Below are 27042 nucleotides of genomic sequence, written 5' to 3'. Positions count from 1 at the left end.
ATTGACAAAAAAAAGATTCATCATAAACAATAGATTTTTGTGATGGACGGATCCTTATGTTTTTATTAAATTTTGTTTGGATTTTCCTAGGTTAGTAGTGGATATGGGTTTTGTTATTGGGCTTTGGAAAAGTGAATGGGTATTAGAACTAAACATTAGTTATTACGAGTGACAGTTAGAGCCCAACAATGAGTACAAGTACAACAGTGTTACGAAAAGTCGAAAACAAATGTTGTTTGCTGATCGAACTCCAACTGGACAACCGAAGGTTATTTCAAGAGATGCTCCCAAGATTCATCACTAAACTCAATTGCACTGCTGGAAATTACGGTAAAGCCCCTTCTTTTTTTTAATCTTAGATCCAATATTGCTATATATATGTGAGTTATTCGATTCCAAGATGGATGTTTAATATATAATAATCATGATAATACAATGGCCTTTTCTCTTTTTGTAATATATTGTTGTTGTTGTGTTTATTTAAAAAAAATTGCAGCATGCATTGGATTTCGACACTCTTGTTTCTAAGATGGATGTTATCAATTTTTCACTTAGGACTCTGCTGCTCAATGGGCTGAATACCACGAACCCTGATTAATTAATGAACAACTGGTGAGAACTTCACTTTGATGGCGTTCAATAGAGTATCTGACATTCTTTCAGCAGCAACTAGTCGTATGACTTCCCCTCATGCTCAAACTGGACCATCTGTATCGTCTGGATCATTTTCGACTGAAGGTCCCAATGATATCCATGGTCTAGCCTATCCTGGAAAGAAAAAGTACATGCGCTTCTCCTCCTCTCTCCAAGATTTCTCATCCTATCGTGGGTTTGATCCAGAAAAGGATGATTTTGAGCTTGGAACTGACCAGAGTGCAAGCCAGCCAATACATCGTTCCCTTGAGAGAGAAAATGGCGGTTCAAGTTTCTCAAAGGAGAAAATGAGTCCAATATTACGGAAGAAATGGATTAGAGGAACTCTTTGTGCTCTGTTTCTTGTCTTATTATTTTTGTTGACATTTTTATGTTTTAGATATTTAAGCAATCATTTGAGTCAAGAAGCATTCCAATACTATGTAGTGCTTGATTGTGGAAGCACAGGCACTCGGGTTTATGTATACGAGTCATCGATCGATCACAAGAAAGTTGGAACACTACCCATTGTATTGACATCATTGCCCAAGGGAATTGAAGGACCATCTAGCTCACAGACTGGCCGTGCTTACCATCGGATGGAAATGGAACCTGGGTTTGATAAACTGGTGCACAATGTATCTGGATTGAGGACAGTTATTAGACCACTTCTTCAGTGGGCAGAGGAGAAAATTCCTAAGAAAGCTCATAAGAAGACTTCTCTCTTCCTTTATGCCACCGCTGGAGTTCGCCGGCTTCAACCTTCTCATTCAGAATGGCTTCTAGACAATGCATGGTCTGTGTTGAAGAATTCATCATTTGTGTGCAGGCGAGAATGGGTTAAAATCATCACTGGGATGGAGGAAGCTTATTATGGATGGGTAGCGCTTAATTATCAACTGAGGATGCTTGGGTCTACACCAGAAAAAGCAACATTTGGTGCACTTGACTTGGGTGGTTCATCATTGCAAGTTACTTTTGAAACCAAGGAACTCTTGCAGGATGAAACAAGTTTAAATTTGAGTATTGGATCCGTAAATCATCATCTCAGTGCCTATTCATTGTCAGGCTATGGTTTGAATGATGCATTTGACAAGTCTGTGGTTCATCTTCTTAAGAGGCTTCCGAGAATAACTAGTGCAGATCTAATTAATGGCAAAGTAAAGCTTAAGCATCCTTGCTTGCAGTCAGGATACAGAGAAAAATACAGTTGTTCTCATTGTGCCTCCCTGAAACAAGAAGTAGGGAGCCCTTTGGTAAATATGGGTAAAAGCGCAAAACCTGGAATAACCATCGAGTTACTTGGGACTCCACACTGGGAAGAATGTAGTGCACTTGCAAAAGTAACTGTAAACTTGTCTGAATGGTCAAACTCGAGTGCAGGAATCGACTGTGAGGTTCAACCTTGTGCTCTTAGTGCTACTTTGCCACGCCCTCGTGGACAATTCTATGCTATGTCTGGTTTCTTTGTGGTGTTCCAGTTCTTCAATTTGAGCTCTGAAGCCACACTTGAAGATGTGTTGCAAAAGGGTCAGGAATTCTGTGAAAAACAATGGGAGAGTGCGAAGAACAGCGTTTCCCCCCAGCCTTATATCGAACAGTATTGCTTTAGGGCTCCATATATTGTGTCATTATTGAGAGAGGGCTTGCACGTTACAGATGGTCAGGTGGTTATAGGTTCTGGTAGTATTACTTGGACACTTGGGGTTGCACTATTGGAAGCTGGGGGTGCATTGTCAATTGGGATGGATATCCACAGCTATAGAATATTCCAACTGAAGATGAATCCAACAGTTCTCTTTATTACTGTGTTCATGTCACTGACCTTTCTATTTTGTGCCTTATCATGGGTTGGCAAATGGATGCCAAGATTTTTCCGTAGACCTTATCTTCCCGTTTTTAGGAGTAACAGTGCTACCGCTACTTCGGTTCTTAACATTCCATCTCCTTTTAATTTAAGACGTTGGAGCCCTATCAATTCCGGTATGTTATGTGATTGGTGACATTCAATAATTCTTTTTTTCTTCTTGATTTGTATATAAAATAATTTGGACTACTCTCAAGTTTATCTGACTGTACTTGGTATATAAGTGTCATAAACCGCTCTTGTTACATAGACTTGTAAATATAAGTGAGCCCAAGAATCTGTCCTAAAGCTCGACGAGGTGGGCCCCTTGAAGAAACAGGTTTACTGTTTCCTTTCTCCATGGCATATAGACGTTGACTGAGAGTGTGAGACTATTTATGCTGCTTAATGAATCTATGGTTCTGGTTTTGTGGAAAGCTGTAATCCAGCAGAAAAGGCAAAGAAGGGAACAAAGGTTCCCTATAGCCGGGGGAGTTTACGTAGTAGTTTCTATAGATATTGTTAGATCAAATCCCAGGTTGGGAACTTAAGTGCAGGTCAGCTAATCCAGAATGCAGGTCTGCTTTTTGTCAAATATCTGTTTTCCCTTTTTCTTTTTGATAAGCTAATCCAGAATGTTGCGTATACTTTCCATTGTTTTTGTCAAATATTTGTTCTTGGTCATGCCCTTAAGGTTCTCTTGTTTAAAGCATAGTTAATTTGTTGTACAATTTGTTGTACTAACACTACTCTTTATCTCTCTCATTTTAGGAGAGAAGATGCCACTGAGTCCTACAATTGGTGCCTCCCAGCACAGATCATTCATGGGACATGAGTTCGGAGGCAGCAGCATCCAGCTCATGGAGTCTTCCTTACACCTGCCGTTTGGAAGTGTTTCACATAGTTCTTCCTCAGATAGCTTAGGACAGATGCATATTGAAAACAATGGTAAGGGTTCCTTCTGGGCTCCCAATAGAGGTCAGATGACACTTCAAAGCAGGAGATCACAATCCAGAGAAGACCTTAATTCTTCGCTAGCAGAGTCACACATGGCAAAAGTCTAGCATGTGCACCCAGGAGAAACCCCGGTACGATATGCAGTTTTAATGGGGAGATTTCTGTCAGAATTTCTGCCTTGCATGTCCAACTGAAGCAATTTTTGTGCCATAACAGCCATAGTCTAGTTTTGAAATAGATTATTGCTGCAGTGTGATCTTTTGAAATTTGCTTCAATCTTAATTTCACAGCACAAGCTTTCAGTAGATAATGTATGTCTTGCTATTGAAGATCTGAATGCTTTTGCACAATGCAGGGAAGCAACCTAGGATAACACATTCCAGAAAATTATCCTCACCAAGGCTTGGCTCCTGCAAGTCTTTCAATTTTGTTCAGCATCAGAGCTGGTGTACAAATTTTGTTCTCCGACCTAATGTGGATGCAGAGCATCTTCTTGATTTGTGTTTATGCTGTCGATTGACTACTTGTGGTACGTGTATCTCTCGTGCTGCTACCATTGTATATTCTCCATCTGTTCCACCGCACATTGTAATGTGAAGGAGAGAAGTGCAAGACCAATGAAGTTGTCGTCCAATCCTAAAATTCATCACATGGATCTATTTCCTGACCAGCGAATCTGCAGCCGAGGTTACTTATTGCCTTTAATCCTTCTGCAACAGCTCTATAGTATTAACCTTTTCTCATTTCTTACAACATCATCTTTGGATCACTAAGCCATTATACCTCATTGCAAGCAATCAATCTGGATGGATATGTGTAATCATTATTCTACTGCTGAGCATTAGAAACTATGCCTTGCCACCTTCTAGTATTTTTGGTTGGTGCATTGTGATTCAAACTGCATTGGACTTTCTGTAACCACTTAGCAATCATTTGAAGGTTGGGTAATTGTCTTCATCTTCAGGGAGAAATCATTGAATATGTTAAGAGAGAACAGTGTCTAGGCTTTTTTTACGAGTTACTGTGTTTTATTATATTCTTCATTCATTTAGCTTCGAGTATTTAATTGTAGCGTATGAGCGCTGTACTTGCTTATTTTTACTCGTCTTGATCCTGGGATGCTGGCATAGTACACTGATGATTATTAAACTGTCGTAAGATGTCTTACTTACTTATTTTCTTTTCTTTTCCTGCAAACATATGATATATTAGATCAACTAGGAGCAGGTACAAGGTTCATATTTACAACACAAGTAGGTAGAGAGCCCATGTTTTGGTTATGGAGAGCCCATTGTGCCAATTCATGGGTTTCCACATTGTTCACCCTACTTACCCAGTTAAAATTACAAGAAATCGGACTTCTACCTATCCTCAAAATGTTATCAATGATAGGTTTCAGACTCCAATTTACACAAAATTCCTCGTCTGGGGATTGTAATGTCTTGATCACATTCCTGGCAGTCACCTTCTACCAAAATGTGGTCATAGGCCTTGCTCTGTGCCAGCCCAACTGCCACTTCAACTGCAACTAGTTCTGGTTCTTCATAATCCCTTGCCTTGAATCTTCAATAGGCAGCTTCTACTGGATTTCTATTATTGTCCCAAACAATCACTACAGCTCTAGGTGACCTTTCCTCCCTGTGAAAAGCAGCATCACATCTCATTATTATACAATCATTATAAATGACAGGAAACTGGGAGAGAAAAGATACCTAGTGGGGGGAGAGGAATTGGGTTGCAACTCCCTTTCCCCCACCCCTGAATTGTATGCTTGGAGACATCTCTCTGCCAAATCATGTTAGTTCCCCTTAGCAGACTTCCTCTGTCAGCTCTTTTCCCATCAAATTTGATGTTATTCCTTAGATCCCACTCCCTGTAAAGAAGAATGCATGCATAGAGGCACTTCTCTGCTAGCCCCTGGTCAGGGCTTTTGTTGTCCATCATAAATTCATCAAGCCAATTTCTTACATCATACATATGATTATGATCTGTTCTGATGCCCAGAGAGGAGATCAGCCAAGTCATTCTCATCCAATGGCATTTGAAAAAAAGGTGTAGAGGATTCTCTTACCTCATAGCACAGAGGACAAAGATAATCTCTCCCACCTATTATTTGCCTAATCAAGTCCCATGTAGGTAGGATTCCCATATAAAGTTTCCACAGAAACAGCTGAGTTCTGGCACTAACATGAGCTTGCCAGATGCTTTTCACAGTTTTAGCATTGTAAGAGGAAGCATGGACTTGCCACTCATCAATATGCAGCATGTTGTAGGTTGATCTGACAGTGAACTTTCCAGTCTTATTTGGGCTCCAAGTGATAAGGTCATGGCTAACCCCATCAGGTCTAATAGGTAGCTGTTTAATAGTTCTGCTAATAATGGTAGAGAACAAACTATCAATCTTATTGTTATTCCACCCAGATTTGTCCTCTAAAAAGAGATCAGACACCCTCAAGGTATCTAGTTCCATAGAGAAATGAACATAATCTAGAAGAGTAGCAAGCTTGTTATTAAGCATAATCCATGGGTGATATAAAACAGATGTGTTCTCTCCATTCCCAACAATCTAGATAAGCCACTTGGACATGGTTGAGTAAGCCTTATGTACTCCTTTCCAAAAGAAAGAAGCCCAATTTGGGGGGGGGAGGGGGTCCATAAAGAGAGTTTGTATCAACAATAGCTTTCCATGCCAACTTAGCCAACATAGCTACATTTATATCCTCAGCCTACCTGAATCCAAGGCCTCCAATAGATTTAGGTTTGCATATGTTTTCCCACCCAATGGTGTGGAAGCTTTTGCTTTCAGTTGTACCATGCCACTAAAAGTACCTACAAACTTTGTCCATCTTCTCACAAGTTGAGATGGGCAACTTGTAATATGACATAGCATAAATGGGGGTGGCTTGTAATACTGACTTCACCAAAGTAGTTCTCCCAGCTTGGGATAGGAGCTTAGCTCTCCAGCCCTTAATTTTCTCATGCACACTGTTCATCAAGTAATCAAAGTTCTCAGATTTCCTTTTGGATATCATAATAGGGACACCTAGGTATTTCTCATTAGACTTAAAAAGTTTCATCTTCCAGAATCTTTTGAGGATCATCTTATGTCTGTGATTGACATTTTTGCTGCAGAACAAGCTAGACTTGTCAAAGTTAATCTTTTGACCAGAGATATTGCAATAGTCTTCCAAGATGTGTTTCAGCTTACTACTCTCTATCAAGCTAGCCTTGGCAAAGATGATGAGATTATCAGCATACAAGAGATGAGAGATAGATGGTGAGTTCCTCCTCAGCTTCATTCCATATACCTCTCCCCCCCTATTCTGCTTTGCCTATCATTCTAGAAAGGCATTCAGAGGCAAGAATGAACAGGTAGGGGGGAGAGGGTCTTTTTGTCTGAGACCTCTCTGAGGAGTGATACTTTCCAAGGGGGATCCATTCAACAACACTCTAAAAGTAACAGTGGATAGACATTGTAAGATTAGCCCTCTCCACTTGTTACTAAAACCCAACCTTTCAAAACTATGGTCCACTAAGGACCATTCCACCCTGTCATAAGCCTTAGCCATGTCCATTTTAAGAGCAATGAACCCATATTTGGTTTTCATATGCTTCATATGATGGAAAATCTCAGCAGTAAGACCAATATTATCCCCAATGCTTCTGCCTTTGATAAAGGCTCCTTGAAAAGGAGACACTATCTTGTTTATGTGTTGCTTGAGTATGTTGGCTAAGATTTTAGATATTATCTTGTAACTGAAGTTGCATAAGCTAATAGGCCTGAACTTAGACATGTGATCAGGATTGGATATTTTGGGAATCAGGGCTATGAAAGTTTCATTCATACTAGAGTGCAAGGAACCATCTCTGAAGAAAGCTTCCACAAAGTGTGAGATATTAGGACCTACCACATCCCAGCAGTCATGATAAAAACATCCCTGGAACCCATCAGGCCCAGGGCTTTTAAAGCAGCCATCTTCCTAACCACCTTCCATATGTCAGTTCTTGATGGAATGGTTGTAAGGAGATCATTTTCTCTGTCAGTGATACAAGGTTCAAAGAGGTTTAGTATCTCCAAGTTCTCCTCAGGATCCTCAGAAGTGAAAATCTCTCCAAAATATTCATTTATGGCTAGCCCCACATCTTTCCTACCAGATTTCCAACCTCCATGGTTATCCTTAATCTTATCAATAGTATTCTTCCTTCTCTTATATAAGGTAGACATATGAAAGAACTTGGTATTTCTACTATCTTCTTTAATGTAGTGGATACTGGACTTCTGTTTCCAAAGATCATGTTCCTTTTCATACCAGCCCAACAGTTCAGCTTTCAAGGCAGTAGCCTTGATCAAATTATTGGGGGTAAGATGTTTAAGCATCTTGTCCAGAGCTTTTTGGGTGCTCTTAATCTTATAAAAAAAACATTGGCAAATACATTTTATTCCATTTTTTCAAAGCAGCCACAATATTATGTTGTTTATTGATGACATTCTGGTCAGGAAGATCATGACAAACAACATTCCAAGCATCATCTATAATAGGCTTACAAGAGGGGTCCTTGAGCCACATATTAAAGAACCGGAAAGGTCTGACAACATGCTCATGATTAACTTTGAAATTAATGAATAAAGAAAGGTGATCAGAAGTAGCATTAACTAAGTTATTTACATAGATGTTAGGAAACATAGTTAACCAGTCTGGAGAAGCTAAGGCTCTATCTAGTCTCTCCAAGATATTATCATGCAGCTTCCTATTATTGTTCGATGTGAATTTGGGACCTTTGTAACCAAGGTCCACAAGCGCAAGATCATTGATCAAAGTATTAAACTCTATCATGCTCTTACTAAAAAGAGATCTTCCCCCAATTTTCTCATCTAAAGAGGTAATAGCATTGAAATCCCCCAGCAACAACCAGGGGCCATGAATAAAGGGGGTAGTCTCACGCACTTCAGTCCAAACTCTATGCCTAAGATGGGCACAAGGTTCCTCATACACAAAAGAGAAAAACCAAGGCGTTTCTGAATGAAAATTATTTAATTTACCTATGATTTGATTTGATGTTGCTCCAATTATTTATAGGTAAACTCCTTCCTTCCAGAGTATAGCCAAGCTTCCACAAAGACCCACTGCAGGGACTAAAAAACAGCCATCAAACTTTAGTCTCTTACTAATAGTCCTAATACTACTCTCCTGTACTTAAGTTTCAGAAATGCAAATCACATCTGCTTCATGTTGCCGGATGAGGTCCGTTAGATTCCGAATTGTCACGGTGGTTCCTAATCCACGACAATTCCATGACATCATTGATGAGGAGGTGGTTGTATTGGGACAGCCACCAGAACCCTGTCTTGCTCTTCTTGTTTGGTCCAACCTCTTCATCCACAAGCTCCATCCTACCCTTGTCTTGTCCAATCACAGAGACCTTTCTTTTTTTTCCACTGTCATTCCATGCATCTTCTTCTGCTTCTGAAATATGCATAATGAAGCTCGACTGTGTAACATGTCGCTCATCCTTTTGCCCACTACTGGGGGAGTCCATGTCATCCTCCCAGTCATATATAGCCATCTTGAAGCTTCCTTTTTGTCTGCCTTGACTTGTACCTTCACCAGTCTATATCTCCACTACTTTTGTTGTTTGGACCGCTTCACACATAAAGTTATCTAATGCACAATCTTCACATATCTCCAGGTCCTCTTCTTCCTCCTCCTGATGCAAAAGAGAACTATGTGCTTCCCTAGTATTATCCTCTTCCCATGCTTTACTGTCCCCAAGATCTTTATCTGGTTCACTCTCTTCATCACTAGTAAGCAAGTTGTACACTATAAAATTTTGGACTCTGGTTTCATTTATAGTACTTATCTTCCCTGTAAAGGCCAGACTTTTGAAATCCTTATCAGATTTTCCATAATCTATCACCGTCACTTTTTCCTATTCAGTTTGGTTTTTCTTTCTTACCCAACCTTCAAGCAAAGTTTTTCGTACAAGTGGTTCATTCCTAATCTTATTGTTCCTTCTCTTCCACCTCTTATTCTCCTCAACTGGTACACCATCTCCTAGCGGGTATGGACATTGGAGGTCTTTCGATCACCTCATTTCTTTTAACCATGATGCTCAGAATTTCGTTATCTAGATTGAAAAACGTTACAAACTTCCTTTTTTCTATCGATGGTATTGAAGCCTCAGTTGGAACAACCAACGTAGGGAAATGACTTGAGGGAGTAAAGTTTTGAAAACAGAGTTGTTGCCTCGGGACAGAGGAGCCGTTCACATCCACCAATGCCATATTTTGCACTCCAAAAAGACTATTCTGCCCATAGCTAGTTTGATTATTAATCCAGGAGTTGAACATGCTTCGGAAAGAGGTATGCGTCGTATGACTCTTATATTTCTGTGATGGGCCCTGGTGGATTGCCATGTTAAAAAATAGGTTCGTGATGCTAGGTCTCAAAAGCCCAAGATCCACATAACTTGGTCTGGCCTGGGATGTAATAACTAGCTCATTTCATGGATTAGTTTCCTTACTAGCCTGTCCCAAATCCAACATCATGTGATCTGCATCCGTTGGACATATCGTGGGCTGGATCCCTATTGGCTGTTGTGGAGAATTTTCACACCCACTAACCCCACCCAGCTAGGGGTGATAAAAGGGTCGGGTCGGGCTAGCCTGACCCTTAAACTATAAAAGTCTTCATGATTGAGGGTCGGGTCAGCCCGCCCCTATTTTGTATTGAGGGCCGAGTCGAATAGGGTCAAGCATGAAAACTCAAGCCCTTAACCTGCCCCTCGACCCTCATTTTTTAGGCCAAATGAGAGCAGGGTCAGGCCTGATCTAATTATACTTTACTAGTTGACTTTTTTTTTGGTGATTTTTTATTTATTTTTATCATACTTTGATTATGTATATCAATTTTAACTAAATATATAAAAAATAATAAAAAGATATAGAGATGGTGGAAGAGATAATATTCTTAAAACCTTTACATTTTATAGAGATGGTGGAAGAGATAATATTCTTAAAACCTTTACATTTTGGGATTTGCTTTTATGTATGACTTATATTCTTATCACTCAATCAATTACAAAAAACGCATATGTTATGTTATGTTATGTTCTAATCTATCCTATAATGCAAACTAATTTACCGATTTTTTTTTTTATACAACTTAGATAATTAGAATATAATACATAAATATATAATGTAAAATAACAAGAAAACGTATGAGAAATAATAGGTGAGGGCTTAATGAAAGCCAGGCTCATGCTTCACAACCTAGGCCGCCTCTCAAATCCACCTAGGCCGCCTCTCAAATCTGTGAGGGTCAACTTTTGAGCGTTTGTTCCAACATGCAATTTTGGGCCAGGTCGGGGCGGGTTGAGGGCATTAGGACCAAATTATAACCACTACACCCAGCCAAGATATCTGTTGGAGCCTGATGCTTGACCCCACCATCAATGTACACCAGGTTCAAATTTTTGTACTCATCCATTTTAGACTGTTGGTTCTTACTTGTGTTCCCATATTCAGAGAATTCCGACGCCGATGACCATCCGTTATGGATTCATGCCTGAATCCCCCAGAAAACTGCTTAATAGGACTAGCGTATGATTCGTCCACCACATTTTCCCTAAGTCCATTGGTGAACTTGAACAAAGGTTTTGACCCCTTACCACTGCCTTGGAATTTCAGACCCAGTTGTTGATTTAGAGCTTTGCAAACTTTTGAATCATGGCCGATGAATCCGCAGAAATAGCAGAAAAGAGGGAGGTGCTCATACTTAAAGAGAATACAGCACCTACCTCCTTCCTCAAACTCCAAATCTGCTTTGTCTAATAGAGCACAGTGCAGCTTGAGATCTACTTGAATCCTAGCGAAAGATATTCAGTCCTCCAAAGGCCTCAACTTTTTTTGCACCACCAAAATTTTTACCAATAGCATGTATATCTTCTAAGGTGCATCTTTCCGGTGGTAAGCCATGGATCTGGATCCACATATTTACTGACGAAAAATCGTAACCTTCGATAGGCGTATTTGGTTTCCAGGCCATGATGGCTAAAATAAACCCCTCAACTGCCCAAGGACCATGTTCAAGTACAAACTGTAGATCTGCCTCATTCTCGAAAGCAATTTTCAGTATCCCTTTAGCCAAATCTTGTTTCATACCCCAAACCCCATTGACGTCGCATAATCTCTTCTCGGTCTATCCAGTTGGGGGTAAACACCTTCCCAAAAGCTACAAGATTCCCAATGGTTATTTTAACCGCCGGGAGAAGAGATAGAAAGAGTTAGATCATGTTCCATGATAGTAAGTAAGAAAGGATTGTTTCTCCTGCCATTCACTTGTAAAAACTAGACTAGAACCGGGAGAAAGGTCAGAACTTTAAACCGAGCATCCCCGAAAAGAGAGGGAGAGAGAGCGAGGTTTAGAGCTTTCCTTTTTCTTTATTCTCTGTACATATTCAAGAGGGCACTATGATAAATTATCCGACTTCCGAGTGATGCCTCTACACCATGGAACTCTTCCCCTAATAATAGTGTTCGATTGCAAATGAAAACTTCTCCAATGAGAAACCAACTTTCTAGTACCAAATCTCATGATAGTATGATACTTGAAGTCTTCAAACGAAACTCAACTTTCTCCACCTTCAAAAGCTTTCACAAGAACGTTCACTCGCCCCAAAATAACACATGATAACTCCTGACGACTGAGGATACAGAACATCTTCTTCAAGGCTGGCAATCTTCAAAAAGTTTCCCCAGGCGAAATCTCACTGCTGTGCTGAGGACCCATTTTAAAAAAAATGATTCATACACATTCTCTTCGATTATTATTTGGTCTTTCTCAGTTATTATGGCGTCTTCAACAGAAAGGAAGTATAGACTAGAGGAGTGACAAACATACAACTGAAATAGGTGATCCACGGAAGAAATGTAGAGTTTACTTGGGAACATTTGGTACACCTGAACAAGCTGCTCTAACTTATGATAGAGCCGCGAGATCATTTAGAGTTCCAATATCGAAACTTAATTTTCCACTCCCACTCCTACCACCACCACCAACTAATCTCCCTTTAGATCATAATCCTCTTATTCCAAGATAGATGGAATGGTTCTTCTTTAAACGGTTTAGTTTTTTACATAAAAGATGCGAGGGCGTGAAGAAGCCTAATGATCCAGAGGTACCTGCAGGCGAGTTTGTTTTTGGAAATGTGAAACGTGGTTTAACCATTGATTTGAATGAACCACCTCCTCAAACTACTTCGCCTGCTTTTGTGATCCAGTTGAAATAAACAAGTTATCAAGAAATTGCATGTTGCTTAGAGGTAGATTAAGCAGGCTATTGTTTTCCTAGTTTAAGCCCTTAAGATTGCTTACAAATTGAGTTATCTTTAGACGGATGTGGTCAATTCTCTGGTTACCTAATGTCCATATATACCTGTTTGTGGATACATTTCGAACCAACACTTTATCCACAACAGCAGCAGAATATATCACAACGAACTTGCAGAGCAAAAGTTAAAATTGAAAACAAACGCCCATTCAAAATATGGTTATGTAGGCACTTCAAGAGGATGCAGAGGTCCACTCTACCAGCTATGGTGAATCTCCAAAACCTTCTTTCTCCAGGCAACGTGGACTTTATGTTAACTCCATTATTCCTGTGTACTGCTCCCTCTTCCACTGCCTTGTCGATGGCCAAGTATGCCTCAGCAATCAATTTTGCAATTCAAAGGACTTCTTCAGTTTGTGCATCATTAGTCTACATCTAGTGCCTCCAGCACCTGAAATAAGTAACCAGAGTTACACAGACCATTAGTCACTTCATAACTATCAATACCAATTTAGGCAGGCAAATGAAACAGAAGCAAGACTACTGGACCACATCATACAATCCTAGTTGGAGGACCTGTGGAAATGCTGTAATATCTTAAGGAGCTAGGGCATCCTTACTCCAATCAGCATCACCTCCTTTCATCAACTAATATACATTTGAACAAGTTATGTTGGTGTCAGAGTGAGTCAAACTGTTAGAATATTTTGAAGAAGTAATAGCTATTATTGTTCTTATAATGAAGCCAAACTAAAAGAGAGATTAATGAAGTAAACATATATAAAACAAACGGATAGAAAGGAACTTTCCATGCACCAAATACTTTTCTGCAGGGGTGGGGTGGGGGGAGCAAGGGAATTGGAAAGAAATAAGGTACTACCCTAAAGCCTGATTTTTCCTTTTTGTGTTTAACTGCCTTGATTCAGTCCTGCACTCCTGCCAACTCACAAAAACTTGGTTAACCTCCACCCTAACACACATATCAGGAGATCGATCCATTGATCTCTTATTATTCTTATAAGAAATTGTTTTTCTGATGTTTCATAGGTAAGTAGATTTATGTCCAAGCCGTGGTCTTTGTGAGGATACTCAGACATTGTTCTGAAGGCATGGACGCATGATATTTGATGGCGCCTCAAAGGTGCACTGAGGCATTCTATAGGCCGGGTGCCTGAGCACCTACTATGCCACTGGTCATCAACAAAACGTATACTAGGAAATAGAAAATTCCAAACGCTAACCTCAAACTGGAATTATTTTGTTCATAGTAATAGAAAAACACTAAATTTTTACATGAGGCTCTACGGATAAGTAACACAAGAAAGCCAATATTCTTAATGTTTACTTCAACGTAGTCTCATATATAAATATTTTTTCTCCTAGCCTAACACCTCAATCTTTTGTTTATGATAGAAACACCTCGTTAATTAATGGAATGAAGATTGGAACAACCTCTAATGGGATGGCAGTGGATCTGTTGCCCATGCTCGTTCTTAACTTCAACCTGATATAGAAAGATGTTGCAGCATCAATACTAGCTTTTTTTATCAGTTCATCACTGAAATTTTATGCTAGCCAATTCTTTTGTCTTACTTTCATTTGATTATCCATATCAACACCAAGAACTTCGGTTTGGTTGACAAGTTTTTCAAATTGTATGTCTCGTGCGTACTTGACTCCAACTTCAATGCAGCTATAAAGAGGACTACTGATAGGAGTTGACTAAGGCAATAGACCTTCGGATTATGGCTGCATTGAAGTTGGAGTCAAGTACGTACGAGACATAACTTTTTAAAAAAACTGTCAGAGAAGTTATTGGTGCTGATTTTTAAGACAGAAGAATTGGCATGCATACAAGTGAACGATAACAGAGTAAATATGCTTCAAACAATGTTGCAGCATATCAGTCGTCTAGTTGCAGCATCTTTCCAATCAAGTTGAAGTTAAGAGCGAGCATGGACACCATATCAGTCGTCATCCCGCTCAAAGTTGTTCCAAATCTTCATTTCGATCATGGGGAAGGTGTTTTTGAGGTCTTAGGCCAGGAAACAACATTTGATATGTGGGACCACATTGATGTAAACATAAAGAATATTGGTTTTTTTTTTGGGTGTGTAACTTACATCAGTTAAAGAACAATAACTTGGTCCAAGACCCATTATCGAATGTTACATTCAAACAATTGAGAGTTTTAACCCAAATAAAGCAACTCAGATCAATCTGATGGATGTAAAATTTTCTAAGGTCGCTTTCTTACTAATAATAACGTGATTTAGCTAGGCAGGAAGAAAAGAGCCAATGTCAAATTAAAACCATGAATATGAATTCAAGGGGTACCCGGTACCTTCTTCACTCTGGTTTTCAGCTCGGATTTTTTTGTTTTGTCGTGAAGTTGCGTCTTCCCAGCTTGTCTAGCTCTCCTAGCAGCTGCATCAGTATTTTCGTTTGGAGTGACTTCACAAACAACAGACCTACTAATTCTGAACCACTTCATTGATAAACCACCTAAAAAAACCAAAAAAAATCATTTAATTTTACCTTTTCTTCAACATATAGAACATTAAAACAACAACAACAACAACAACAAAAACGATGTACAGACGGAAAGAAAGTGAACTGACTTAAAGAAGAGAAAATACATAACTAAGAAATAAGGAATAAGGTGTTGTGAATTTAGGTTGCTTACAATTTGAGAAACTAGTTTCTGATGAGAGATTTCTTGAGAAACTGAGAGCATTCAAAGTAGTGGTGCCAATAACATTTACTAGGAAACAAGAAGAATTGCTACAGTTGATTGCAGGAAACTGCTTTTGAGGTGAATGGCTACCACCTTTGCTCTTTCTCTCTTTCTTCATCCTTATGTTGTGTGATTCTGGTGTTACTTAAATATTACAAGTTAATATTACTGCATTGATCCATCTCTGACATGAAGCAACCCAATTGATAGCTCTTGTAAATAGCCCTTACAAAAGCTTTCTATAATGATATCAACAGGGTACTGTAGTGGCTGAGGTTTGAAGCATCCAAGAAATGAAATCATCCTCCAGATATATTACCAATAATCCCCACAAGAACACGCCCCATCTCTGAAATGATGGAACCGGTTGATGTCTCTGACAATGATTTCCCTTGAAACAATCTTACAAACAAATTTGAAAAATGTATGGCAATCCACACATACTCGAAGATTCTTTTTCACCCTAATGGGAGTCCCTGCTGGTGTAGCAATCAACCCAAAGGCCACTGCAAGCTTCTCACTATGCTGGTACAGAAGCATCTGCTTTTCACTTTCTTCCACATCATGGAGGTCAGTCTCTACCATTGGCACATATCCAGCCTTATCCAATGGATCACTCAGCTCATCGAGCTTTGCATATATCTCCTCTGTTCTAGAATGGTTCTTATCCCCTACTATAAAGGTGTGTACTTTGTCTTTAACCTCGACCCAACTCATTCCAGGCTCCTTCTTCACTTTACTGCTTCTCATTAGCTTTCTCACCTCAGCAACATCTCCCCACTGCCCCACAGCTGCATATGTGTTTGCAAGAAGAACATGAGTTCCTGATTTCTCTGGTTCGAGAACAAAAAGCATCTCTGCAGCACGTCTACCAAGCTCGACATTCTTATGGATTTTAGAGGCACCAAGAAGGGCTCCCCAGACTGCAGCATTTGCTTTAAATGGCATCTCGTCTAATAGCTTCACTGCCTCCTCCAGTCTCCCTGAACGCCCAAGGATATCGATCATGCAGGCATAATGTTCTTCAGTTGGTTTGATACCGTAAAGTTCTTCCATTGATTCAAAATATTCTTTGGCCTCGGTTACCATACCAGCATGATTACATGCACAAAGAACACTAACTAATGTAATATGGTTTGGAGGCACACCATCTTTTACCATCTGACTGAACAAACGTAGGGCTTCCTTCCCATATCCATGCTGAGCAAATCCTCCAATCATTGCAGACCATGACACAATTCCTTTCTCTGGTATCTTAGAGAAGGCACGGTCTGCATCCTCTATACTTCCGCATTTCGCATACATGTTTACAAGTGCATTCCCGGCAAATACGTCAAACATAAAACCTAACTTTAAGACATGAACGTGAATTTGCTTCCCTTGTTCGTAGGCAGATATATTAGCACAAGCATTCACAAGGCTACTACAAGCAAACTGATCTAGCTTGAGGCCGGCACTCAAAAAAAGCGGAAATAGCTTCAGGGCTTCATCGCCCTTCCCACACTGAACATAAGCTGTAACCAAAGATGTGAAAGACACAACATCCCCATAGGGGCATTCTTTGAAAATCCTTGTCGCGTCCTCTACAAGGCTACATTTCCCATAGGCATCAATGAGGCTGTTTACAACATAACTATCGAATTCAAAACCCGACTTCACGGATAGGGCATGAATTTGTTTACCCATGTCCTTGATCTGTAAGCAAGCAATGGATTTAAGAACTGTCGATAAAGTGGTTTGGTTGAAACCAGGTCCTTCCTTATGCATCTCAAAAAAGAGGGATACAGTTTCTTTATCATCCCCTTTTTGGCAATATCCTGAGATCATAGCATTCCACGCAATTAAATCCGGCTTTGGAATTGAATTGAAAACAAGTTTGGCATCTTCTATGAGATTGCATTTGGCATACATATCAATGAGCCCAACGCTCACAAACAAGTCAAACTTATTGTTCATTTTGAGCAAACTGGAGTGTATCTGTCTACCCAAGTCTTTCACCTCCAGAGCAGCGCAAGCTTTAAGAATGCTTGATAAAGTGAACATATTTGGAATGAGTCCCGACCCTCTCATGTCAACCAACAGTTCCAATGCCAAGTCGTGGTACTCATGAGAGACACATCCAGCAATTATGGCATTCCAAGAAACGTTATCAGGGTGAGCAATCTTCTCAAAAACTGAAATTGCCGATTCAAGATCACCTAATTTAGCATACATGTCAACAAGTGCATTGGCCGAGAACGGATCCGAATCATACCCAAGTCTTATCAAAAATGCATGTACTCTTCTCCCTTGTCCATAATCCTTAGCACCCGTACAGGCATTCAATATACTCGATAAACTAAACTCATTAGGCTTAATTCCACTCAAAACCATTTCACCAAACAAACACACAGCTTCTCCACAACACTCATTCTGCACATAACTAGAAAACAATGCATTCCACGAAACAACATTCCTCTCAACAATCTCATCAAAAAATCTCCGCGAATCCAATAACTCACCACATTTGGCATACATAACAACCAAAGTATTCGCAACAAACACATCTGAAATATACCCACTATTCACCACAACCCCATGAATCTGTCTCCCTGTCCTCAAATCCTTAACAATAGAACACGCTTTAAGAACACTAGAAAACGCAAACTGATTACACTCAACACCCAACCTATGCATTTCAACAAACTCCAAAACCCCTTCTTCACCATACCCATTCGAAACATACCCAGATATAATAGAAGACCAAGAAACAGAATCTAGTTCAGTAATATCATCAAACAAGTAATGAGCATAAGAAAAAGCCTGACACTTCCCATAAAAAGTTATCAAATGATTACGCAAACTAGTGTCGTTTAAGTAACCTGATTTTATAACGTGGGCATGGACTTGCATGCCTTGGTTTAGTGACTTAGTGGCAGTGCATTGTGTTAAGAGTTTTGAATATGTGTGAAACGTGGGTGTGAAGTTTCCCTTTTCTATTAAGTTTAAGATTGCTTGGGTTGGTTCTGTTTTGTTGATTGTTGAGAGTGTTTTTTGTATGTTTTTGGAGAAAATAGGACGTAGCTGATGAGAAGATGGTTTTTGCATGAAGAATAAGACGTTGATTTTTCCAACCATTTGGGGCGGTAAATAAAATGTTCCAGTCCCGAAATTTGGATGGGACTGTTTATTATTAACACAAAGAGTGGTCACTGCAACACAGGAAATTACTGTCAAGGAAAGCCCTTTTTCCAAATCAGTCACAAAGACAATTTTTGAGTGAAAATAACATGTAAGGACAAATGCTCAAGATTTAAATAAATGTTTTCCAATTTTAGTACTATTTATATCGTTTTGGTATTAACAGTTATTGTTCATACTCTAAATAGATTAACATACCCCATACACTATGTTGATGTATGAATAGTGATTATTCATACCCCAATATGTGTTCTCACTAATCGTACATTATGTTGAAGTATGAACAATATTTGTTCATAGCTCATGTTGAGATACAAATTATTCATACTCCAATAAATTTTCTTACTGATCATATATTATATTGATAATTGTTCATAGCTCATATTGAGATATGAGCAAATACTCCAATATGCGTTTTCACTAGGAGAAGGGGCACTATCGTACAAAGGACTGAGAGTGCACTTTGCAAAACTTCTTTTAGATTAAAAAAAAAAAAAAAAAATTTGTGGAGCTGTGAAGCGGCAAAGCCGACTATAGATACACCCCATTTGCCTTTTAGTCAGAATTTGTCCTATACTGGCCAGGAGATACAAGTGGAAGCTAGCTTGGTGCCCTGTATGGTTAAAGGTTTCATACTATCAAACATATCCGACTTTCTATCAAATAGATTTTTGCTCTATCTTTCTAAATACTGAGAATGCTCGTGGTTGCTCTGTGTTTCTAATTGCTATGTGGTAGGGAATCTGCAACCTCATGGAGGTGTTTTTCCTAATAAGCTAAACCTGTTTTATAAGGTATGAATAGTGATTGTTCACACTACATAAGCTGAGTCGTTTTGGTAGGGTCAGGCTATATTTTTAATTAGTGTCACGTCGTAAACATGTAAACATGCATGACTTTTTACCACCCTTTTTATTCCGCATAAGGGTATACCTGTCCTAAAATCTACCTAGTCCTATAAAAACAGTGATCTTGAAAGTTATTTTTTCGTCTGCTTTGTCTAGATTGGACACGTGGAGTCGTGGAGTTATATTTTTTTAATCTTTTTGGACATAACTCCACCTTAAAAATAACTAAAACACCCTCTCCACCAAAAAATGATGGTACACGTGGTTGAGAGTGTGGAAACAAAGAACCTTGTGGCTTGAGTTTATTTTTGCTGCAATTTTGGTAATGCTTAGTTGGCTTCCAGCCCAATAGAGGCATGACACATGTCCATCCAACAAAACCAAAAATAGTTAAAAGATTGGTACTGTCCTCAATTATTTCTCTTCCTATTATGTCCTCATCTTCCACCTCAACCCACCAGTCTGCCACCACTTCTTCTTCTTCTTTGTCACTCAATCAATTGAACTATCGAGCGTAATAAAGGGAGCTAAAAAACTTACTGTAATATAGGACCATTTACCGAAGAAAAAATAAGAACATTTCTAGCAAATTTGTGGTAAAAGAATACCTACTCCACCACCCCCATTTCTACAATTCTCATTTCACTAATAAAAAAAATCACTTAATAACCAATTCAAATGACCAATTGAAGAATAAGAAGGTTAAAACTAGTAATATGGCAAGTTAATGTAACGATGCAAAGAGTTAATCAAGTTCAAGATTCTTGGAGGCTTGATCAAGTTCAAGAATAAGAAGGCTTATTTTGTTTTTTATAAAAAGTCTTCACTACGTCAAAATGGTGGGTTTAAGACAGACATGACGACCTAGAATAGGACAGCTTTTAACTGTATATAAAAAAAACCACGGCTAATTCCTATTACTAGACAAGAATCAGTCGATAAAACTTCGTCAGTCTTCATCAGTCTATTTCGCGCCGTCGAGGCCAACTGCTTTCAACACCTAGAAACAATTTCGCACAAAAAAAAAACCAATTTTGAGTTTCCCCCTCAAATTTTTAGCTTTACCCAAATACGGTTCCTTCTTTCTCTCACTAATTTGTTTCTGCCAAAAAAAAGGTACCCTCTCTTATTTCTCTTTCTCGTAGGTTTTTTATTTTTTTCAATGAAATTAAGTTTCTATCACTGAGATTGTTACTTAAAATTTGTTTTGTCAGGAATTTATGCTGTGGGGTTTTGTATTCGAAGAGTTCTACGAAATTTAAGCTACACTCTCAGTTAAACTGAGGTGATCGATTTTGTTATGGGGTTTGCTTGTTTTTCTTATTTGAGTTTTCAAAGCTTGAAACTTTTATTTTTAGTTTTCAGTTTAACAAGTTTGTGTTGTTTTGATTTAATAGGTTTTTCTTCCGTTAGAATTTTCTTCAAGGAAAGGCTGAATCTTTCTCACTGCTTCTCCAAGACAAGGTATAAAATGGTTTAACTTTACTTATCCTTTGTTTGTCATTTGTTGTGTTTCTCTTGTTATTTTATGTTATTATGTCGTTGGTATTATTGTTTTTATCAGATGGTATAAGTATAAGTATGACGAAAGACACTTGCAAGTCTCAAGCATGCACTTTTACACCTACTGAAACCCCATTTTTCTCGCTACTAACACTAGTTGAAGCCCCTTAGCTTCTTTAGAGCAAAACTTTTTTCATGCTTCATTTTTCTTATTAAATGAAGCTCTAATTTTCTTTAGCTGATGTCTGACCAGCCATTCAATTGTGTTACATGGTATCGTTTGCAAATTGATAGAAATGAAATCATCTTATCTTGTATGCCACCTACACACACATGGACAGTTAGATGCAGATTTATTGTTATTAGTTCTAAATGTTATAAGAAGTTTTAAGTGCAATTGCGTTAGGAGAGATAACGTAAGATGGACAAAATTATGTAGAAGCTGGGAAATTGTAGGATAAAGCACCCTTGAGAGAATCCCGCTTCGATGTTTATTGTCATTGTGGAAAGCAAAGTTAAACCTGTGAATTTCTAGTTTTCTTAAGTAATATTGTATCTATATTTATATTTTATTTACTTTGGTTGTTACTCTTTTTTGTGGTATTTGAAAATATATTATTAATTAAGTGATTAGGTGATGATAGTGTATGGGCATGGTTTCATTGTGAAATATAATTAAATATTTGTATGTTTTCTACGGTTTTCATGTTTCCATCATCACTCACATACTAATGCATGCTGGTAAAACTTTTGTGCTTCTTTCAATATATGTTTAGATGGAGGTATGTTACATATGGCCACATGGGTGTTTGGCATTGATGATTGGTGAATAAGAGAGGTAAAATGGGTGGTAGTATAAAGTATGAACAAATGAATTGTTGATTGTAGTGGCAAAAAGAGAAGGAGAAGGCATAATAGGAAGGAAAAAAAAAAGTTTTTTAGATTTTAGTACCACTTTTTAGACAGATATTAGAAAATAGTACTAAATTTCAAAAAAATTAGGAAATAATACCACTTCTATTAGTTGACCGTTAATTAACCGAGTTGACCAATGTCAAATTGTTTCAATCTGTTTGGATTTTCATATTATCCATAATCCGTGAGCGTAGCGAATTCTTGAGGTCGCTTTTCTAAAATCATCCAAAAAACAACTTGCTACGTGTCACTCTCTCCTGTGTCTGACCGTACCCCCAAATAACACTTCATTTTTGTCTTACCCCCCCCCCCCCCCCCCTATTTTCTCATCTTCCTCTATCTTCGCCTCCAATCTCTCCTCCGGCCAATCTCTCCTCTATCTTCCCCAAATAACACCCCCTCTTTTCTCATCTTCCTCTATCTTCGCCTCCAATCTCTCCAAAGAATCTCTCCTCTATCTTCCCCAAATAAAAACTTTTTAACCAACCATCCAGTGAAAGTGAGAGGCGTAAACTTCAAAAAGACAAACCTACTGAAGTATCATGCTGATTTTAACATAGTTCGCGAACCCATGCCATCGCCGCTGCAGGTTTCATTTGCACTTGGCTCTGCTCTCACTCATCCACTCGACACTCTCAAAACTCTTGTCCAAGTCCGGTATTCTCAGATATCTTGCTACAAAAGTTCCTGAAAATTTGTTGAAGCCAAACTTGGGGCGAAAAATATATAGTGTATGGGTTTCCGTAAGAGCTTGGCAGAGGTGATTCAGATTACAAAGTCGCATTGTGACATGTCCGATCGCGGTATATTTTTCTTACTCAAAAACTTTTCTTGTGCTTAATGATTTCGTGTGTTGTATACTTTCTCTTGTTTTCTGTATCATAGTGCTTGACATATTTTTCTCCTGGGCTATCTGAAACACTTATTTGCTTACAAATGGGGTGTCCTTTTTCATAATATCTGGCTTCATGTAATTTGAGATTATGCAATGCTTTTCTTCATTCTTCTATCTTTGGAAGACGTGCCAAGCTTTCTGCTACTGTCTTATAATATAAATACATGGTCGGAGATCTTGCAGATGATTTACTTCAAAGTCGAAAAACTAGTTTAACTTGATTTGTCGGGTTGTTTTTAACTTTTAAGGATGACTAGTACACAAAAAGTGACTTAAGATGAGTTGATTTTCTATAAAAAGAATTGGAGCAGGTTTCTTGAATCAAGGTCGAAAATCAATTATCCCTAAACCTAAACAAAGTGAGACGGAGGAGGTGGCAAAACAATTATCTCGCAACTCTAGTGGACTAGTGGAGAGCATTTGAATCCGTGTCGCACATAAATGCTCAACTTATAACTACCATTCTTTGTTTTTTAGAATTCAACCATTTGTTTAATTAATCTTTCACTTAATCATTGTGATGCCTTCCGAAATATAAAATTGCATGCTCTTGAAAAGCAAAATAACACAAAACATCGACGATTAGATATATAAGACATAGCTAGTATAAAAAAAATCCACTCTTTACTACTAATCGATTATCATTTACGTTTCACCGGTATGAGGAAAATAAAAAACAAATGTCCGCTTCATGATAACCGAAAAGCTTGACGAGGGAGAGAGTTCACCAATGCCTACAATACTACGGTAGATTAGTACAAGAATGTCAATGCCTATCCACTAGCAAGTAAGCTTCTCCTTTGGGCTAGATCACCGAAACATCAAAACCGGGAGGGATGAAAACAACATCGCCCCACTTTGATGTGGAACTCCCGCAATTACGTTTAGTCAGGTTCTTCACTTGTATATTCAATTCGAACAAGATAAACATATTATTTACTTCAACAGGGCACCCACAATACACAACCAAATCATGCCATCTGATATGTTTATTAACTCCATTGCTTGAATGGATGAGTGGTTCTCCACTTAGACCCGTACAGAACTTATGACGATTTGCAGCCATTTGACGTGTACTTTGTAAAAACTTAAAAGAAAAACACTCTGATATATACACTTGTTGCGTTATATTTAATTTGCCTGTGGTTTCATCAAGGGGAGGCCATGAAAATGTATGACAAGTAAGCTCAATGAAAAAAAGAAAAGTCACATGACATGGCTTAGTTGGCGTTCGAGGGTGCCCTACTCTAACTCATTAAAAAGATCAAGACACGCCAGATTTGTTTTACCTTCATCCCTCGTAATTATCTCCTCGAGAACGAAACCTACATCAAGCATAATATATCGATTAAAGTAGCTCTTAACCTCTTCTCAAAGTTGATGGGGTATCAAGCATCGTACCTGAATATCTCCCTGTCTGAAAGCAGGATTTAATTTCCTTTGCTCGAGAGAGGCTACTTTCAATGAATTCTCTCATGCACTGTTATATAACTTTCAGTGAATTCTCTCATGGGAGCACATCTGTCTTATATAACCGTGGAAATTGTTATTATTGTCTTTGTGTTGCTTATTTTGTTTTGGTTCAGTCCTATTTATACCAAAGCTTTAAACATCACCCTTGGCAATCATAGTGCGTCCTCATTTCGGGAGGTATATACCGAAAGTTCCAAAGAAGAACGGTGCTAACGTGACTCTCACATGCACCGATAATGCGTGCAAGGCCAAAGTCGACACTTGGGCTCAAGCTGCCATCCAACAAGATATTGTTAGACTTGATGTCCCCGTGAATGATGTGTGGTACAAATCCATGATGCAGAAAAGCAAGCCCCGGGCTGATCCTAGACATATCTTGAAGCGACCGCCGGTCTAGAGCTTCAATCAGATCTGCCCGGCTCCTCAACCACATGTCAAGGCTCCCATTCTCCTTGTATTCGTATACCAAAAATCTCTCATCCCCATAGACACAATAACCAAGCAATTGAACAAGGTTCAAATGCTTGACCTTTCCAATAGTCTCCATTTCGGCCAAAAAATCCCGGTCCCCCTGGAAGTGCCCACTGTTAAGTCGTTTTACAGCAATCATCCGGCCCTCAGGCAACAACCCCTTGTAGAAAGTGCCGAATCCACCTTCGCCAATAATGTGAGTCTTGCTGAAATTTTCAGTTGCCACAAACACATCAGCAGGGCACAATCGTAGCAGAGAGTGCTCAAATGTTGCAATATTGATGCTCAGTGGCTCCTTTGGCTTCTTAATCAGCATTTCATCATCTTTGGAAGATAATTCAACTGTGGTTGCAGGTTTAGACTTGCATAGAGCAAGAGCTTTAGCTTCTTTTAGTACTATTCTCCACTTGAGGATACCAAAGAGTAAAAACAGAAAGCTGAATGTTGCACCAAATGCAATGCCCCAGATATAGGCTCGATCAACTGGAGATCGAGAGATATTTTGCACAACAGGGGAAGAGTCGTTCACTGAACATGGATTGCCAGGAAAGGTAACAAAGGTTAGGCCGAGCATGCTACTGATTTCGCAAGGCACATATAGGAACTTATTGTTCGACACATCAAGATATGTTAAAGAGGATTGACTGATCAAGAATGACACGGGCAGGGTCCCTCCGAGACTGTTGTTGTGAACTCATGTGACTTGCCCAAACAATTTAATCTAGATTCAAATGGAGTTTCATGAAAGATAACAGCTAGAGGGTAAGCGTTTGATGGAAAAACCACGCTAGTTAGCTATGAGCCTATGATTATAAAGGAATAACCGACTATTATGCTGTGCTTGATCATGAGGCACATTAGACTCTGCGTGACGTGGTGGCTAGGAAATTAGATTGTGCAATAAATTTAAAGAATTGGAATTTGGAAAAGGTTGGTATGATTCTGCAAATATGGGGAAAAAAGCTTAGGTAGCCATGCCCTTTAAATTTTGTTCTTTGGTGGTGTTGTCATTTGTGTTAAGACAAGGGTCTTAGGAAAACAATTTATTGGATTTTAACTGCAACAACATCCTAAGTATAAACCGTTGGATAGTTTAGTGATTTTGTGTTCTAAAATTTTCACTCATTATTATTTTTGTAGGATTATATAGTGGTTTTATGTCGTCAACATTTGGAAGGATTTCTGGTGTCGGTGCTCGTTTTGGAATCTTTGAACTTTTAACAACTTTCTACAAAGGTAAGTCTTTTTTTAGACATATCCAGGAGCTTTACTTTCGATTTCTTTTTATTTTGTTCTTTGATTTCTTTTTTAAGATTAAAGTTATTTATGTACTTTATTTAGTGAAAATCTGTTGAAGTTCATCTATGATTTATGCCCATCTAATTTTCGACCCAAGTAGCATGTACTTGTAACATTAACACTTCGAGCACCATCCTTTTTAAAATCAAATTCTCTTTTATATAAGCTATCACGTTTTATGTTCTACTCAAGCATGCTTCTCTTGGGATTCATCTTTGTTATGTTCTCATTCTCCTTAGAATATGCTATCGAGAATATGTGAAATCTGAAAAGAGAATATCAGAGGGTTCATTGATCAATAGCAACCGTGTCATTAGGATTTACGGGTACACTCATAGCACTGCTTCGAGTTAAAAATATGGTCTGCTGGGACTTACTTACTTGATTATGGTAGCTTGACACAAACAGAATTACAGTTATGACATTCATAATCTTATAAGACATCTACCCTCATAATTGTTGGGTATTGCACTTCTTTTAAGACTGGGAGCTGAGGCTAATAGAACTTTTTTCCACCTTTTTTAATCATATGCTTAGTTTTTTTACTTAAAGTAGATGATTAGTTCAAAGAAACATCTTTTGCTTGATCAATATTGTTTTTTTTGCATGTTCTACCATGTCATGTCCCAATAACCCAATAGAAGGGATGTAAGTAGACTTACGGCTAGTGGGTTACACCACTACTGTCGGTGTCGAAAGCCCCAACCACATCACCAACTAGAGATCCATTAGCGTTTACACTTACGGGGAGGTTTGAAGATGTGGAACCAAGCCTTACTAGATGCATTCAGTATAATCTACATAGACAAATAAATTTTTCTCGTATTCTAATTGAACTATTTTATTTCTATAGGAGGGATTGGAGAACTTGATAATGAATACCAAAGTGCCTAATAAAAGCCTATTGAAAATCATTAACAATGATTGGAATAGTGGTGATTGGATCAATTGGAGGC

General features: G+C 38.7%; 3 protein-coding genes and 1 pseudogene across 5 annotated transcripts; 1 reads left to right on the top strand and 3 right to left on the bottom strand.

Moving 5' to 3' along the window:
- Positions 1-190: 190 nt before the first annotated feature.
- LOC147517047 (GDA1/CD39 nucleoside phosphatase family protein) lies at positions 191-4553 on the top strand. 2 transcript variants are annotated; one of them, XM_086589465.1, is made up of 4 exons: positions 191-330; positions 497-2616; positions 3251-3567; positions 3792-4553. In XM_086589465.1, exons 2-3 carry the CDS (start codon positions 630-632, stop codon positions 3541-3543), a joined length of 2280 nt encoding a protein of 759 aa, XP_086445591.1. In that variant the 5' UTR covers positions 191-330; positions 497-629; the 3' UTR covers positions 3544-3567; positions 3792-4553. The 2 variants fall into 2 exon arrangements, with proteins under 2 accessions (XP_086445591.1, XP_086445590.1); XM_086589464.1 differs by having other exon boundaries at positions 193-330; positions 556-2616.
- A 2787-nt stretch (positions 4554-7340) lies between these two features.
- Positions 7341-8271, bottom strand: LOC147517046 (uncharacterized). The gene is made up of 2 exons (XM_086593459.1): positions 7951-8271; positions 7341-7844 (listed from the first exon to the last, which is right to left on the bottom strand). Exons 1-2 carry the CDS (start codon positions 8269-8271, stop codon positions 7341-7343), a joined length of 825 nt encoding a protein of 274 aa, XP_086449585.1.
- A 4458-nt stretch (positions 8272-12729) lies between these two features.
- LOC147517045 (pentatricopeptide repeat-containing protein At4g14850 pseudogene) lies at positions 12730-18755 on the bottom strand (annotated as a pseudogene). Its single transcript, XR_015211323.1, has 3 exons — positions 15452-18755; positions 15110-15270; positions 12730-13216 (listed from the first exon to the last, which is right to left on the bottom strand). The product of XR_015211323.1 is annotated as a pentatricopeptide repeat-containing protein At4g14850 pseudogene (transcript).
- Positions 18756-24455: 5700 nt separating this feature from the next.
- LOC147517044 (leucine-rich repeat receptor protein kinase MSP1-like) lies at positions 24456-25361 on the bottom strand. Its single transcript, XM_086593457.1, has one exon. It carries the CDS (start codon positions 25359-25361, stop codon positions 24456-24458), a length of 906 nt encoding a protein of 301 aa, XP_086449583.1.
- Positions 25362-27042: the final 1681 nt, after the last annotated feature.

This window comes from Coptis chinensis, chromosome 2 (genome assembly GCF_015680905.1).
Source record: "Coptis chinensis isolate HL-2020 chromosome 2, ASM1568090v1, whole genome shotgun sequence".
Classification (NCBI taxonomy): domain Eukaryota; kingdom Viridiplantae; phylum Streptophyta; class Magnoliopsida; order Ranunculales; family Ranunculaceae; genus Coptis; species Coptis chinensis.
Note: the sequence above shows the minus strand (reverse complement) of the source record. Positions and strands in the feature narration are given on the sequence as shown.

Coding starts and splice junctions, on each gene's coding strand:
- LOC147517047 (XM_086589465.1), top strand. CDS start 630: ATGGCGTTCAATAGAGTATCTGACATTCTTTCAGCAGCAACTAGTCGT. Junction 2,617..3,250: donor TTGGAGCCCTATCAATTCCG/GTATGTTATGTG, acceptor CTCTCATTTTAG/GAGAGAAGATGCCACTGAGT.
- LOC147517046 (XM_086593459.1), bottom strand. CDS start 8,271: ATGATAGAGTTTAATACTTTGATCAATGATCTTGCGCTTGTGGACCTT. Junction 7,845..7,950: donor TAGATGATGCTTGGAATGTT/GTTTGTCATGAT, acceptor TTTTTTTATAAG/ATTAAGAGCACCCAAAAAGC.
- LOC147517044 (XM_086593457.1), bottom strand. CDS start 25,361: ATGCTCGGCCTAACCTTTGTTACCTTTCCTGGCAATCCATGTTCAGTG.